This window comes from Schistocerca nitens, chromosome 1, assembly GCF_023898315.1.
Source record: "Schistocerca nitens isolate TAMUIC-IGC-003100 chromosome 1, iqSchNite1.1, whole genome shotgun sequence".
In the NCBI taxonomy this organism is placed as follows: Eukaryota; Metazoa; Arthropoda; class Insecta; order Orthoptera; family Acrididae; genus Schistocerca; species Schistocerca nitens.
The window spans coordinates 481951609-481969171 of record NC_064614.1 but is presented as its reverse complement, the minus strand read 5'-3'; the positions used below and the strand labels follow the sequence as shown (position 1 = coordinate 481969171).

At 43.2% G+C, this 17563-nt stretch overlaps 2 protein-coding genes across 6 annotated transcripts in view; one reads left to right on the top strand and one right to left on the bottom strand.

The window, feature by feature from the left end:
- The window catches only part of LOC126252329 (E3 ubiquitin-protein ligase RNF19A-like), a 419730-nt gene that overhangs the window by 27649 nt on the left and 374518 nt on the right, over positions 1-17563 (bottom strand). For all 5 annotated transcript variants that reach the window (XM_049953219.1, XM_049953250.1, XM_049953235.1 and 2 more), the window contains one exon: positions 574-778. In XM_049953219.1, coding sequence (XP_049809176.1) covers positions 574-778 — 205 coding nt within the window. The remainder of the gene's footprint in view (positions 1-573; positions 779-17563) is intronic.
- LOC126252366 (uncharacterized) lies at positions 7053-15729 on the top strand. The gene is made up of 6 exons (XM_049953261.1): positions 7053-7156; positions 8781-8933; positions 9716-9931; positions 11855-12127; positions 12252-12479; positions 14236-15729. Exons 2-6 carry the CDS (start codon positions 8799-8801, stop codon positions 14731-14733), a joined length of 1350 nt encoding a protein of 449 aa, XP_049809218.1. The 5' UTR covers positions 7053-7156; positions 8781-8798; the 3' UTR covers positions 14734-15729.

Below are 17563 nucleotides of genomic sequence, written 5' to 3'. Positions count from 1 at the left end.
AGGCAGTTTCCTCTCCCTACACTCCTGAGAACATAGCTATCATTTTTTTTTTTACACAAAAAAGAGGGAAATGCACTCCTTATCTTCTGGTATCATCCAGGCCTCTAACACCTCAATAGACTATGCCACCTCCGTTATGATTTGTTTAAGTCAAGCCCTTGAAATATCTCTCGTCACTCTCCCACCCACTGTCCCCATCTATCAACCTGCTAACATCTGAAACATCCTTATCAAATCATGACATTCCCAGGCCATTATGCTTATCCCAGCAACCATAATAATCAAACAACCTAGCCACGCAACCATCCATTATGATTTACTACAGTCCCACTAATGGAACATAGTGTAATGTTTTTTTAAGAGGATTATCTTGGAGAAAGAAAGTATAGCTACAAAGGCAAGGATTATAATTTTCTACTTTCAATGCTTCTATTGTTTGCACTGTAAGGAATTGCATTTCTTAAAGATAAGTACTTGACCAGCCATTCAGTCAGTGTAATTTAACAATTCCTAAGCTGAATTTTCTGTTTAATATAAATTAAAGTGTTTGTTTCAGTACTCAAAAAGGAATACCTGTGCCTCTTGGTCCGAAGCCACCCAATCCACTCAGGATGTCATTCTCATCATCAAATTCAAAACGAACTCCTGCTCCGGATGTAGAAACACCACAGCCTCCAGAGCGACAAAGTGATACTGGGACTACACCATATACATAGAACAACAGTATTGGTACACCAATTCCTACTGCCAATCCTGCCAAAACAGGGGAGACCAACACCTGTAATTTCAAAAGCAAACAAAATTTTCAATGATTAACATCTGTTAAGCATTTCTTGAGATTAATTTAGTGCAAGAATGTATGTTGTCACTTCTATTTTGCCTGCATGTTTGCACAAATACTGACGTACATGAACTTTCAACACAATAACATAAACATTAGGAATTTAAGAAACATTAGGAATTTAAGCGAAATGAAACAAACCCACTTGTAGGTCACTCATATCCATTTTTTACCCTTAAAGATAATGTGTTTATATATTGAATTATTTAATGAAAAGATTACGACCTCTCAGAAAGACTGTACCAGTTTCATAAAAATGGAAAACTCCAGCAGTGTTCACTACAACAGAACTATGAAATCTATTTAATACAATTATCAAAAAACAAAGATGATGTGACTTACCGAACGAAAGCGCTGGCAGGTCGATAGACACACAAACAAACACAAACACACACACAAAATTCAAGCTTTCGCAACAAACTGTTGCCTCATCAGGAAAGAGGGGAAGGAGAGGGAAAGACGGAAGGATGTGGGTTTTAAGGGAGATGGTAAGGAGTCATTCCAATCCCGTGAGCGGAAAGACTTACCTTAGGGGGAAAAAAGGACAGGTATACACTCGCGCGCACACACACACACACACACACACACACACACATATCCATCCACACATATACAGACACAAAAGGAATATGTGTGTGTGTGTGGGGGGGGGGGGGGGGGCGCGCGCGCGCGCGCGCACACGCGAGAGTGTATACCTGTCCTTTTTCCCCCCTAAGGTAAGTCTTTCCGCTCCCGGGATTGGAATGACTCCTTACCATCTCCCTTAAAACCCACATCCTTCCGTCTTTCCCTCTCCTTCCCCTCTTTCCTGATGAGGCAACAGTTTGTTGCGAAAGCTTGAATTTTGTGTGTGTGTGTTTGTGTGTCTATTGACCTGCCAGCGCTTTCGTTCGGTAAGTCACATCATCTTTGTTTTTAGATATATTTTTCCCACGTGGAATGTTTCCCTCTATTATATTAATACAATTATCAAGTTGTCAAGCATGCTGCAGTAATATTTACTGTCAGTTTAGAGAGCTAATCTGTATTAGCCGACATATTTGAAGCATATATTTATTTACTTCTGGGCACTAATTAAAGTGTGCACAATAATGTCACTTCTTACACAGGTTTCTGGAAGCACAGGATTGTGCATTAGACTGCTAGTATTTACTTGTCTCCAGTCAATGACAATCTTAGTTACCAAACTATATTGTTCATAATAGCATTTCACATAATATTTTGCAATTAGGGATACTAATACTAAAGTTCTGATTATTCAAAAAAATTTAAGAGGCCTGCCTTTGTGCAAGTGGAACACACAAGTACAAATTTATTCCTTTTATGTGTTACCTGTACTGTAGACTGCTTGTGAGGCAGGGTTCAATTACACTCAACTCCTACCCACATAACAAAATTGGCCTTCTAAACAAGGATTTGAATCTAAGTTCTACTAATATTTAATGTGAAATTGATGGAAACTGTCTAGCACGTTACTGTTGCCTGTCAGTAAGCATAACATGCACAGAATGACATCAACAAGTGTCTCTGAAGTAGGGCAATCAGAGTAGATGTTTAAATTTTAGAAAATTTAAAATACAGCCTCAAACTGAATTAATAAAGGAAAGATCTCAGATAAATTTACAAACCTCAAACAGATCAGCCTGGAAAACCAGAAGGATTTATTCCAATACTGCAGACTGTACAATATGTGTGAGCTGGTTTATTCTCAGAAAGGAAATAATGGATGACTTAAGGCTGTGTGGACAAAATTTGAGTTCCAACAACAAATAATAACTTGTGATAATCAGAGGTTTATGATATTTCTCTTCTAGTCAGACAGTTGTTAGTAGAGGCAGTGTCCAGCACAAGACAGGCCATATGTGTAATGGGCCACTTATGTAATATTGGTAGACAAAGTGTCAATTATGGCGAACAGTTATATAAAGTGGAAGTCTGAGAGGGATATAATGTGAGGCAGTAGATGAAGTGAATATTACATGGACAATAAGATTACATATTTGTCAACCATGGCAAACTCTTATCTAAATATCTCTATTGAAACCCAAAGGAATTGTGGTCATGAGTAAAGATTGTAAGTGGCACCAAAGTTACTGTCCAAACACTCACTGAAAGATGAAAGACAATCTGAAATGAGGAACAGCAAAGTGAAAGCAGAAATGTTATACAAATTTCTCGGTAGAGAAAATGCAGCATGATATGATATATGGAGGTTCATGAAGTGAAGCAGAAGTGACTATTTGAAAAATCTTGTCTCTGATCAAGCCATATTTCAATAACATTTCAAAGTGCTTGAAAGATTCTAAACTTGCCTTAAATGAACTGAATGTAAAACTGTGCAAATTACTAAACACTGAATAGTAGTAACATGTAATAAAAATAATTATTAGTTATAACTAATTCTGTCAATTTGCATAAATGTCTCTGTGTAATAATTTGTATGCATAGAAAATTGAATGATCAGAGTGCTCAAGTTAGATCTACATTAACACGATTACTCCACAATTCACAATTAAGTGACTGGCAGAGGGTTCATCAAACTGCCTTCAAACTATTTCTCTATCATTCCACCCTCGAACAGTGTTTGAGGAAAAACACACACTTAAATCTTTCCGTTCGTGCTCAGATTTTTCTTATTCTATAATGGTAATCATTTCTTCCTATGTAGGTGGGAGTGAACAAAATATTGTTAAGTCTAAGGAGAAAGTTTCTGTTTGAAATTTCTTGAGAAGGCCCTGTTTTAATGATTGCCACCCCAGTTTGTGTATTACATCCGTGTCACTCTCTCCCCTGTTTCATGATAATACAAAATTAGTTGCCCTTCTCTGAACTTTATTGATGTCCTATGCCAGTACTATCTGATACGGAGTCCACAATGCATAGCAATATCCCAGAAGAGAGCAGAAAAGCATGGTATAAGCAGTCTCTCTGGTAGACCTGATGCGTTTTCTAAGTGTTCTGATAGTGAATCACAGTCTTCTGTTTGTTTTCCCCACAACATTACCTATGTGATCAATGCAATTTAATTTATTTGTAATTGTAATCCCTAAGAATTTAGTTGAATTTATCACCTTTAGATTTGTGTGGTTTATCGTATAAGCAAAATTTAGCAGATTCCTTTTAGTACGCATGTAGATGACTTCACACTTTTCATTATTTAGGGGTCAATTGCCACTTTTTGCTCCAGGCAGGTATCATGACAAAATTCGTTTTGATTATTTGATGACTTTACAAGATGGTAAATGTCAGTATCATCTGCAAACAATCTAAGAGGGCTGCTCAGATTGTCTCCTAAATCGTTTATGTCAGTCAAGAACAAGAGGGCCTACAACACTACCCTGGGAGACGCCAGATATTACTGCTGTTTTATTCAATGACTTTCTGCCAATTACAACAAACTGTCACCTTTCTGATAGGAACTAGTGAACCCTGTCTCACAAATGAGACGATACTACATAGGGAAGCAATTTGACTAGAAGCTGCGCATGAGGAACATCTAAAAATGTGGAATCAACCCGCCATTGCCTGTCAATAGCACTCATTATGACATGAGAATAAAGAACTAGTTGTGTTTCACAAGAACAATATTTTTTGTATCTGTGCTAACTACTTGTCAATAATTCTTGATCTTCAAGGTAGTTCATTATGTTTAAACATAGTGTATGTTCAAAAACCCTATGTAAAGCTGGCAGCACACTGTTTCACTGGCTGGGAAAACTGAGTCAATCTACAGAATGAGACTGCTTATAAAACATTCATTGGTCCCATCTTAGAATACTGCTTGAATGTTGAGACCCATAGCAAAAAGGACTAAAGAGAGGTATTCAACTTATCAAAGGGTAGCATAATTGGTCACAGGTTTGTTTCACTGATGGAAGATGGTCACAGAAAAGCTGTAAAATGTGAACTGGGAAACACATTAATATAGAAGCCAACTATCTGAGAAGAGGGTACTCCCAAACTTTCAAGAACCAGTTAAGTGAAGAATCTACAGATAAATTACAGACCCTACATATTGCTCTCATAGGTACTGTGAAGAAAATATTAACTACAATGTGCAAAGTGGCTATTAAACAGTTATTCCACTCGTGCTACATATGTGAATGGAACAGAAAGAAATCCTAATATGTGGTACAATCGTAAGTACCATTAGCAAATCACTTCATAGTGGTTTGCTAAGTGTGACTGTAACATAGATATATAAAAAATGCTACCACCGGAATATTCGTCGAGCAGCAATGGAACGAGCCAATGATTAGGAAGAAGCGGAGGGTAAGGTAAGCACAGTGCTGTTTCTAACATTAGGCAAGAGTAGCCAGTCGCCTAAGGCAGCAAAATTTTTACAGGCGACAAAGGGCAGAAAAAATTAATTTCAAATCAAAAAGCGAAAAAACTGAGCAAATGAGGACAAAGAAAATCAGAAAGAGTAAAAATTAAATCACCGAATTGTTTTGAAAAGCATACTGAACAGTTACTTAATAAATAAATAGTTACTTTGACAGTAAACATATTGTCTCAAAACTAAAGCAAAACAGAAACATTGAAAATTAACAAAGAATGTGTGTGTTTTATCATGATTTCCAGTAAACATACAATTAATGTAAGTGACAATTTTCATGTGAAATAAGAATAAAGTACTGTCATTCATCATGATTCCCAGTAAACATACAATTAATGTAAGTGATAATTTTCATGTGAAATAAGAATAACGTACTGTCATTCAGAGTATTGAAAATGGAAATGAAGTCCCATGCTTCTTTACAGAGCGTAGGGGAACGATGCGGGACACCCGCACCGCCTTACTAGGCAAGGTCCTAATGGAGGTGGTTTGCCGTTGCCTTCCGCCGACCGTAATGGGGATGAATGATGATGATGCACCCAGTCATGTCGAGGCAGGAAAAATCCGTGACCCCGCCGGGAATCGAAGCCGGGACCCCATGCTCGGGAAGCGAGAACGCTACCGCGAGACCACGAGGGGCGGACATTCAGAGTATTACTTCTGACAAATTTTCAATGTTACTCATATGGGACAGCACATAAAAGCAAAGCTAATGTTGATCTCATACTGAAATTTCATTGTTATTCTGTACAAGAAAAATAATCTGAAGCCAAAAATTTGTTGTACAGAAGAACGAATGTACCAAGTCCAATAACTTTGCTTAATGAAACGCTTCAACAAAAAAATGTGCATAACTTTTTTTTAGTTACAGTTTATCGACCACCGTGAGCAACTGAATGTGCTACAAGCAGCTGCTGTCTCTAATTTAGGGCCACTGACTGAGCGGCTAATAGAAGTTGTAGAACACTTAATGAAAAATGCAAACAAGGCTCATTCCTGTATTTAATCGCAAGAAAGTGGATGCTGTAAAAGGTTAGATTTGTTCCTTATTCTAAAAACATTTCAATTAAAACAGAAAGGAAGTAACACCACAATTATCCAAATGATTTAGTTTGATGCTTCAAAGTGTCTCCCAACAGTACAGCATAATTTCTAAACTCGAGGAAAATTTGATTTCTAACAGAAAATAGTTCCACCCTTTTACAATTTCATTTTCTTGCAATTAATTAAAGTAAGTATTTGATGTCAAATTTGGTTGCACCTGTATATTCAGTCGAGTTCTAATTTAATATGTTCAGCACATTCTTCCTATTTCAATTATTTTGGGAAATTCCAAAAGTTCCGGGCAAAAATTAAGAAATTGAGGACATCTGTTGCTCTCTATCAGTTTTAAAGGAATTGAGGATAAAGCATGAAAATTGAGGACTGTCTCTAGAAAATGAGGGCGTGTTGTCACCTTAGTTTAATGATTTAAAATATACAGGAGATATGCATTGTTGTGCCGGCGGGTGGATGGGGTATCGAGGAGGCAAATGGTGGAATAATGAGGGGCGTCATTTTTCAAGTTCTCGCCTACGGCGGCGAAACATCTAGCATCGGCCCTGGATAAGCACCGAACGCAACGAACGGAACGAAGTTGAGGGGGAGGAGAGAAAGAAAACGGTAAGCACAGCGCGTCCGCTTCAAGTTTCCATTGTTGCTAGAATGGGGTTTGTCGCTGTCAGTGAATGGGAATGACGGCGGTTTACGGAGTACGGCGATCGGCGTATCGAGAGCGGTAGTAGAGGAGCGCTGAGGGGAGGGGTTGGGGTAGGGGGCGCGCCGGTCTGGGCGGCGCTGGCACTGGCTGTATCGATTGCGCGCGCCTCGCCGCGGCGACACAGTCCGCGCCGTCCAGTCTCACCGAGACCGCGCCGCAGGCTGGACGCGCGCACTGCGGCCCTGCTGCCCACGTGCCTCCGGGGACGCACTAGCAGGTGAGTCACAACGGCCTTTCCGGCCCCTCCCAGCCGCCACCGCGCCGCTCTGCTCGCGCCCGCCACTCTAGACCACTTTCACCCGAGTTCGTCACTTTCGACGAGCGCCTATGCCACACCCATTCGTCTTTCCCACTAATGGAGGAAAATCTCACTCTCCGTACACGTACCACGTTCACTGTGGCATACTTAAGGGTATTTTGTTCGAGATAACTGCTGCAGGTTAACCCTGAAATAACTTATCTGTGCATTTCTTTTATTCTGGTAAAACGTTCTGGGGAAATCTCAGCTCAGCCGAACATCTTTCCTCACTAATGATCCACAACCTTCTACTGTTTCATATCTCCACGACCGTATGGTTGAACGGATGTCTAATGTCTACGATAAAAGTAAACTTCAGTCGTTAACGAAGTACTTTCAACTGCATTCCAGCCAGTTTCGGAGACTTCCACTTGCAGTAGAAAGAATCGACAGCGGCGATTGCGCGTCGTCGCTATTGAGAATGCGTGAAACTCAGGTAACGGGACACGATGGGGGGTTCCTCTTCAATCGATGGCGGAGAGCGCGAGTACGGAAGTCGGCAGCCGGTGTTGCGTGCAAAGAGCAAAAAGGGTCGCCGCCCGTGACTCATCTGAGCTGTCGATAACGCCAGCGCAGCTATTTAATGCCTTGCCGCAATAACCTGTCCACGCGTCAACTATCGGAGCTTATCAGATGGAGTGATCCAGTAACCTTTTGTGCATCTGTATTTCTTTTCTTTAGCGCCTACTACTGTTCCTGTTTACGCACAAAATTTTTAAGCCAGTTTCTCCTGACTGCAACACACAAATACCTTTACCTTCGATATATAGCACTGCTCTTAAGTCTTGATACCTATCGCAATTTTTATTTAGTCTGCTTAACTCAAAGTATTAAACGAGATTTGAAAATTTAGGGACAAAGAATAAAGCACAGTTAAGTTCTTACACCTGCAACAAAGGAGAGGCTATTCAGAAATCAAACTCCCTGTAACAGGATATTTCAGGGAAATATTACATGTATGTGTAGATAGAATTGCAGAGTCAACCTGGAATCTTGGATTGGACAGAAGCAATTACCACAAGAAAAGGCACTACTAACCTGTGATACGGGCGGTTCTTGTGTGCCGTACTTATTATCACCGCATTAAAATATCGATCGGATTTTCGAGACAGGAAGTCACGGTTTTATTATAGACAGTAACAAGCGTATCTATCTATGACTTATGTCAATTCTGATTAACTAAAAGATAACTCGTCTATTTATTACTCGAGTGCGGTAAAATAAATCAAACTTATTTCCTACCATGGCTACCAGGAGCATGATTCCTGAGAGCAAAAAATTAAATTTAAGGTACGCTTTCATGACAGTCGAGCGCACTAGTACACAGAGCCACACAGAAGAACCGATGGCGCCACGATATCTGATGTCCAACAAGTGACGCTACAAAGCAAGCTAGGGCTTACTTAGGCAATGTGTTTTCCTTACGATACAGGACTCTTGATGAGCCTCTTGACTGACTTATTTGAATGAGCAACAGAAACGCCTTCCATCCTGCAACTTTTTGATCTAACAGAAGCAGGCGAGTAAGACGGTTTGCCCGCAGGTCGAGAGCGGGTTCGCGATGTCTGAGGAAGGGGGCAGCGCAGAGGGCTCCGGCAGCAGTTGCGGCGAGGAGGAGGAAGACGAAAGCGAGGAGTGCCCCGTCACCAGCGCCTGGATCGCCGAAGTCATCGCGTCGCACAAGGGGCACCAGCAGGTGTGTGTGTGTGTGTGTGTGTGTGTGTGTGTGTGTGTGTGTGTGTGTGTGTGTGTGTTTTCCGTATAGTCTGGAATGAAAGTAGCTAATTTTTCACAACTGCAGCAACACGGAATGCTATTATCTGATTCAAAGAATACGGAATCATACCTCAAAATGTCACTTTTGGTATCCTAGCTGTAATAGGAGTAACTTACGGCTGCTTTGCTCTAAGTTATCCTTGTGAAAACAAAAAACCGATAGCTAAAATAAAGTCAAATGAGTGTGACCCATCAACGTCCAAAGTTATTTTCAAAATCCTCTTTGTTACGCCGTAAGCCGTGTGTAGCCATTTCGGTGTCCTCTCTCTTTCTTCAGCTTTGCAACTATCTCGCAAGTTCTTCGCTGTTTAGATGTAATATCTTCCTCGATTCTTTGCTGCTTAAATGCCAGACGAGTGTCCGAGTTCAACAAAACCTGAGAATTTTAGGACACACTAAATGAACGCTTAACATCAGTGCTATTCCGACATAAAACTGCAACATATGTGGCGTACACGCTGTTGTAACTCTCAAAGTGCGGTGGTGCTCAAAAAGTACTGATACTATTTACACAATACTCACTGAGCAATTCAACAAAATTTCTAGGAATATAATGCAAAATGACAACCTTCTTTTATAAAGCAGTGCAGTACACGTTCGTTTGGTGATGTCGGGCAAGACAAACCAGACACTGCGACACAGCTTTCCCCCTCCGTAACGCCTAGTCGGCCCTCCACTCCCCGAGCGCCCCCGTGCGAGCAGGTGGAGGTGGTGGACATGTGCATCCGGCCGGGCTGCGACGCGGCGGACGCGGTGCTGAGCGACATCGTGGCGGTGCGCGCCACCTACCGCCACCAGGCGGACCCCGCGGACCGCTCCGCCGCGCTCATCGTCAAGCTGCTGCCCAGGGAGCCGTTCAGCAGATACTTCGTCACCGAGGCGCAGTTCGACTTGCGTGAAATCAAATTCTACACCCAGGTACGTCGCTCTCTTCCCTCATGTCTTCACCTGCTTGTCGCGCCTCAAACGGGTTTTCCAGCCAAACAGCAACTGCGAGCATTTGACCTCTAGCCCTTTTTTTATGCGGCATTACTTTTCAATGTCTACAACCGTGGCAGAGTTCCACAGCATGTCGATTAGCCAACAAATTTTATAATGCCGCGACTAACCTGTTCGCTTAGAAGATTAGTGGAGCGTACAAATCAGATAATCGACAGTTATCTCGGTGACGCGATAACCAGTGTCGTGGCTCATAGGGGCAATGACCAATGAGCAGCCACACTTGCACAAGTTCACGATGTTAAGCGCTCCCCCTGAATGAAGTTGCCCTCGACAGATTAGAGCAGTGGTAGCTGTGAACCTGCAAATAATGTAGACAATTCAACCTATGTACCAGTTCAATCTGAGCTCCTAGGCGTAGGAGAGTGGTTAAGTACAGCAGTCATGAAGTTTGGTTTGAACACCACATTGTTTGACTACACTTCATTTTATTGCTGACAATATGGCCATGCTTTTCTCCGACCTGTGTGGTTACTCAGTCGGTTACATGACGATACTATTCAACGCGGAAGTCTAAGCGCTGTGTACAAAGCGATAAGCGACAAAGCATTTACGGGATACCTCCGCGCACGCGCGCGTTTGTGTGTGTGTGTGTGTGTGTGTGTGTGTGTGTGTGTGTGTGTGGGCGCGCGCGCAACTATCCGGACTGTGTGTGCAATGCCATGAAACACGACCGACAGTTGTCTATGTGTAAACTAAAGGGCGGGCAGCGCTTCTGCAGGAGGAGCTGTTGTCTGTCCGGAAAAACACCGCCTCTGCCGAGGACTGTAACGGACTCTGGCACTGCAGTGCAACGTGCTGTAATATGCGTAGACTCTGTTGGTCTGAGTTCCCTGCATTACTTTTATTAGTTACTGATTTTTGTTTTCCGTATGCTATTAACTTGTTTAGCGGAAAACACTCCCCATGCGTAATTGCGCACTACGTCGGCAATGATTCAAAAGGCGCGCTGCTGAATGGTCTGTATGAGCTTGTGGAACAGCTTCTAGGAGGTGGTGATGTTTGTTTATGGCGCTCAACGTCATGGTTACCAGTTCCATTACGAATGTTACAGGAGAAGAATGTTAAAATATGACATGCAGACAAGGCGTGATCTAGACAATGTGTCTCCGTCTCCGCGCGCGCACACACACACACACACACACACACACACACACACACACACACACACACACACACACACACAGAGAGAGAGAGAGAAAGAGAGAGAGAGAGAGAGAGAGAGAGAGAGAGAGAGAGAGAGACTCCTAACGGTACAAACGCCAACAAGAAGAGTTACCACAGCCCTTGTCTTAAGACGTACTATTAAAGCCGCGGAACTGTGAATCTGGAAATTGAGGTTGGCTTATTACTTACATGACTGGCTGAGCCAACCATCCTATGCACGCACTAAAATCTCACGTCTTGACAGTTTACACAGAATGTCGGGCACAACATAAAATCTTTGAACAAGAACCAGAGTCGTCTGATCCTCACTTAAAACTGAGGGGTGGTCCATTTATAAACCGGCTTGTGCCATCTTGTCAATACGCAGAACGCACCCAGTTAAAATGCGGAGAGTTGCAGACGAAGTGAGGAGTAGCCGGCTCGCGCTTCCGTTTACAGACACTACAGCAACCCGAGATAGATGAATGATGTCATTCAGTGCTTGCCGGCCACGACCTCTTAATTGGAGAGACAGCCGTCGCCTTCCGCGCCATAAACGAGCCGGATCTGCTGGCTGCGCTCCAGCAGCGGCGTCAGACGCGTTGCCTTTAGCTGAGCGCTGTACTGGTGAACACAACATGCACGGTAGGCGCGGCAGTGACAAAACCGCGCCGGACGCGCCGCTTCCGGCTGCAGGTGGTTCCGGAGCTGGAGGCGTTCGCGCGGCGGCAGGCGGGCAGCGGCGCGGACGCGGTGCGGCTGCCCATCCCCGAGTGCTACCACGCGCGCTACGTCCCTCCGGAGGCCGAGACGGAGCCCGGCCCCGACGGCGAGAGCGTGCTCGTGCTGGAGGACCTGCGAGCGCGCGGCTTCGGCGGCGCCGACTTCTCTCGCGGCCTCTCGCTGCGCCAGGCGCACGCCGCACTCGCCGCCGTCGCCAGGTTGCACGCCCTCTCGCTGGCGCTCAAGGTCAGTGCTTTGCACTCTGTCAACTTTTTTTATTTTTTAAGCGAACTGTTTTCTCCCTCGCCGAACCTCTTCAGAATGCCGAGCAGCATTAGTAACGAACAACACCCTTTTTTCCTGTTTACAGGTGAAGGGTGACGGGGAGGGCAGCGGACCGGTGTCGCTGCCACAGCGGTACCCGTTCCTGTTCCAGACGGCGCGCGCCACCGACTCCTACCAGCAGCTGGTGGAGCGCGGCCTGCCGCAGCTCGCTTCCTTTCTCGAGCGCCGCCCGGGCCTCGAACCCGTACTGGCGGCGCTGCTCGCGCTGCGGCCCCGCACCAAGGATATCATAGCCAGCCTGCTCGCGCCGCAGGTGACTGAGCGTACACTTACCCTCTTAATCACTGCTCAGCCAAGAGATCAAATAAAAATCTTGACCTAGAATTATTGTCTTTAGTCCTAAGACTGGTTTGATGCAGATCCCTATGCTATTCTATCCTGTCCAAGTCTCTTCATGTCTAACTATTGCAACACACATCCTTCTGAATCTGATTACTGTATTGATCTCTTGGTCTCCATCTATAATTTTTACCCTCAACACTTCCATTCAGTACTAAATCCGTGATCACCTGATGTCTCAGGGTGTACCGTATGCCCTGTCAACCGATCCATTATTTTAGTCACGTTGCACCACAAGTTTCTGGTCTCCCAATTCTGCTGATTACCTCCTAATTAATTACATGAACTACCCACCTAATCTTTAGCGTTCTTCTATTTCCAAAGCTTCTATTCTCTTTTTTGTGTAAATGTTTATCGTTGATGTTCCGCTTCCATACAATCACCTTCAGAACAGACTTCCTAATGAATGTTCACTGTTCGTATATGCGACTATGTCGCAGCTGGTGAGACTTCCTAACACTTGAGTCCATATTCGATGTTAAATTCTTTTCTTCAGAAATGCTTTTCTTGCCATAGCCAGCCTACACTTTATATGCTCTCTACTTGGGCCATCATCAGTTATTTTGCTGCCCAAATAGCAAAACTCATCTACTACTTTATGCGTCTCTTTTTCTAATCTAATTCCTTCAGCACTACATTCCATTATCCTCTTTTCCTTTTGTCCTTTTGTCGATGTTCATCTTATATTATCCTTTAAGACAGTATTGCTTGAACCAACTAACCTTAATAATTTTATAAGTAAGTGCAGGTTGAAATAGAATCAAGCGTCTACTTTTGACTACTACTAGTGTAAATTTTTACCGATGGGAGACTTGTTATCTACTAATATTGAACCCAAATCTGAGGTAACGCGGGAAGGTGGGGAACTCATTCGTTCGGTGTGAACTCCGAAATAGTTGGGAGGTGTCACGACAAATGGATGTGGGTAAACTGGTTGCTAGTAATACACATGTTATGCCTTCGTTCAAACTGATACTGAATCGATATGACTGGGCAGGATAGGGTCGGAATTCGGATAGAGAGAAAAAAAAATTTCTAGGATTGACTGTGGTGTTATGAACTTCAAACATCTGGATTTACGATTGTACCAGCCTCATAATGTACTATTAAACGTGATGAGTTAGTAATGCGACGAACATGTTACTTAAAGGGCAGTTGCAACAGACAAGTAGGGTTTCATTGCTGTCCAATGGAACCAATGTTGCACCTATTCCGTTCTTCCAACCAGGGCCTTTTCTACCATAAGGAAAGAATAGGCGGCGGCCTAAGGCCGCAAAATTTTGAGGCGCAAAAAAGTAATTTCAAATTGAAGGAATGTAGGAAAATGGATAAAAACTGAGAACTGTCACCTGAAAAGAAGCAAGCCTGGCCACCTCAGTTTAATAACCAAACGAACAATGCGAGATTTGCATTGTTAGGCTGTCGGGTGGTGGTGGTGGTCATCATTTTTCAATTCTCACCTAGGGCGGTAAAACACCTAGTAACGGCCCTGCTTCCAACCAGATCAACTGCTAATTTCGTACATCACGTGAACGTAACTGCACACGGCATTTCTCTCTCCTCTGCCCCCTCCCCCAAGGTGCACGTCTAAATTGTTATAAGCTTCCTCAAATAATAATGGTTTTAGACTAGATGTCTGTGACCCGTAAAACAATCGACTGTGCCGGCAGGAGCCTCTGGCGCTGATAACTCACACAGACTTCTGGTGCAACAACTTGCTGTTCCGCGGCGGTAACGACGAGGGCGAGCGCGGGGGCGTGGTCGGGAGCGAGACCGAGGAGGAGGCGGGCGGCAGCGGCGGCGCGTGCGAGTGCGCCGTGCTGGACTGGCAGATGGTCACGTACAGCCGGCCCACCAACGACGTGGCGCTGCTGCTAGTCAGCTCGGTGGGCACGGCGCTGCGGCGCGAGCGCACGGCCGAGCTGCTCGACGGCTACTGGTCGGCGCTGACCGCCGCGGCGCGCAGCCTGCGCCTCGACGTGCAGCGAGAGCTAGCCTACGACCGCCAGCGCCTGCAGGCCGACTACCGCCGCTCGCAGCTGCTCGCGCTGCTACTCTGCATCGGCTCCGTCGACGTCGCGCTCGGCGACCCGCTCACCGAGCAACGCCTCATCGACGTGCTGCACGACCTGCACGCCGACGGAGTCCTCGACGCCGAGGACCTCTAGCCCAGTGGCTACCTCTCACTACTGGCCCCATCTCCTCATCGGCACCCGACTTCCGAGTGTCCGACAGCCTACGGACTAGTTATGCAGTAAGGTCACTAGCATCGCCAGAGCTTGACAGACGAGCGTCAATCTCAAGTTACCGATAGCTCTGTGCCGTGTAAATGGAACATCGCCATCAGATCGCACCGTCGTCGTCAGAGTGCCACACCCGTGTATCCGGCGCTGAGGGTTCTACGGCCGACTGCGTGTCGCGAAATCTTGCTGTGCTTAGGGAGCTAACGTCTGCCAATTGAGATAAGTGCAGCGCTACGAGTGATGTGCCGGTAGCTTATCAGTAGGAGCTAAACCAACAGCTTCTTACATAAAATCATTGCATTAATCATCGCTTTATGTTACTATTTCTTTCAGTCTCTCTTACCATAACAATGATACGTTTTTCTTATCAACTTTCTATGGTAAACGTGCGCTCTACCTATAAACTCTTTCATCTGTATTGTTTTTCCACGACAGTTTAATTCCCCGAAGTAAAGTGCTTCTGCAGCTGTTTCCCGGGAATATGAGCTGCTGCATTGTGATACCATCGTGTTTCTACATCTGAACTACAATATGTGTCAACTGTTTAAAAAAGTGCGCTCCACATACCTGTCAGCTACATTTGGTATACGCAAGTTCAGTCGTATGTTTGTGAACATATAATAATGGTAAACAAAAGAAATGGTAATTTGCATGCTAAAAAGTGTCAAGAAAAACTGCTGTATAGCGCGGAGATAACTCAATTGCTATACAAAATGCGATTACGTATTGTGTTCCACGTGTGCTTTGACGGGACCAACGGTCGCAATTACGTCCCGAGCATATACACCAAAAGTTACGTAACGCCATTCAGGTGAGCAATAGAAGCAACGTCTGTTAATCTGCAAAATATTTTAGAATCAAATGTCAAACTGTTTTACTCAGTTTAAGGGAATAAAAGTATGTCTGTTTCATAGTGTTTAATATTGTTCTACTTTCTTTCCTTTCACTCTGCTTAAAGCCGAAAATTCCTCTGCGTACTCCTTTGCATCTCTGCACTGTTCAACCATCTACAAGGCGAGAATAATATTTCGAAATTTACACACTTTTCTCTGAGCTATAAGCATTTAAATGGCAGTGTATGCTAATAAAACACATCTACACAATTCCTACTTTAGTACTATAAAATTCGTATGTAATTTAACAAGTTCATAATTTTGACATTAGAGGAACGGCATCAGCTATGCTTATCTGGGACTACTCGCGGGCATTCCATTAGTACTTACTTTTCCATCCACTTACTATACTTCGGAGAAACAATGAGTAATTACCAACAACTAGAAGTCTACAAAAAATACTGTGCTGTGCCTCGGACTCCCATACAGTGATACTAGTCTACAAATTCTTGGGTAAATTATGTTAGTATGAAAGTCTAATACTTAAGTTAGAAATGCTATACTTCAGCTTCAAAACACATACTTTAAGACATATACAATCTAATGCTAATAATTTTCCCCCTATTATCTATGTCGTGGCTTAACACTTACAAGTAACAGCAAAGAAAGCGTTAACGTAACTCCACACGACGAAAAACATGACATCATGAAAAAGATGCACAACTAATTCTGAGGTTATGGCATTTCCTTTTCCCGTATCAAGCGGAATAACAAAATTAGGACTTACTTACAAATCGTTGCGAAAACCACTAATTCCTGTCACTTATGGTGTTAAATGACAACAGTGACTGGAAAAACCACGATTGTCCGCATACTAAAAGAGGGAAAAGATAGACATACTAGAAAGGCAAGACGAAGACAAGAATAACTCTTACAGCGTCCTATCTGTAATGCAGAAGACATTCACTAAAATTATCTCAAACAGTATTCACCTGGCACAGACAAACATTAGATTATAGCCATGCAAAAGAACCAGCTGGATTTGCAACTGTATACAGCACAACGGACAATTTTCAAGTTGTGAACCAAATTAAAGAACAGGGCAATGAACATAAATTGCCGTTTTATCTGGGATTTACAGGTTACAGTTACTAAGTGTGTCTGGTAGCCTTTGAGAAACCAGGAACTGATATAACCTATGCCAGTGTGCTCACTAAAATAAGCATTTTCTATTAAACTTCATCAGAATAAAGACAATTTCAGAACAAAGAAGAATCAGGTGTCAGACAAGAAGATTCTTAGTCACAAAAATATTTTCAAGAATCTTACGATACTTTCAAATCATTAAACTGGGTAAACGAGGAAGGAATGTGTGTTAAACATATTTGAACGACTTTACTTGATTCTACTGCATTGCCTAGAGTACAAGTAAAATTCAAAAGAAATGGAAAAAAATGTTTGAAAGAGTAGTTTAAAATTAATTACAATAACAATAAAATAAATTAGAATCAAGATATCCAAAAGAAAATACCACAAATTGACGATTAAGTCAAAGAGATAGTTTATGATTTTTTATATTTAGAGCAGTTGAAGGAAGCAACTTTATGGGCAGTGAAAGAAATATTCAAACCGTAGCTTTCGACGTGTCTGAAAAGAAAAGTTTGCATTCACTTTCTATACCAGTATGGACTTTTCGGTGTGAGTCGGATTCTTAATGCGAAAACAATTCGAAAACTAATGGCTGCTCATCTAGCAACGAAAAATCCATCTTCGGAATCAGTAGGAGAGAAAGGAATAAATATATGGGTCAGTGATCAGACTGGACTAGAAGACTTAATTAAGAGAGTAATACAGATTAAATGTAGTATTCTGGTAAATGGATGGTAGTTAACAGCATACGAAATTCAGAACAAGCAAAAACC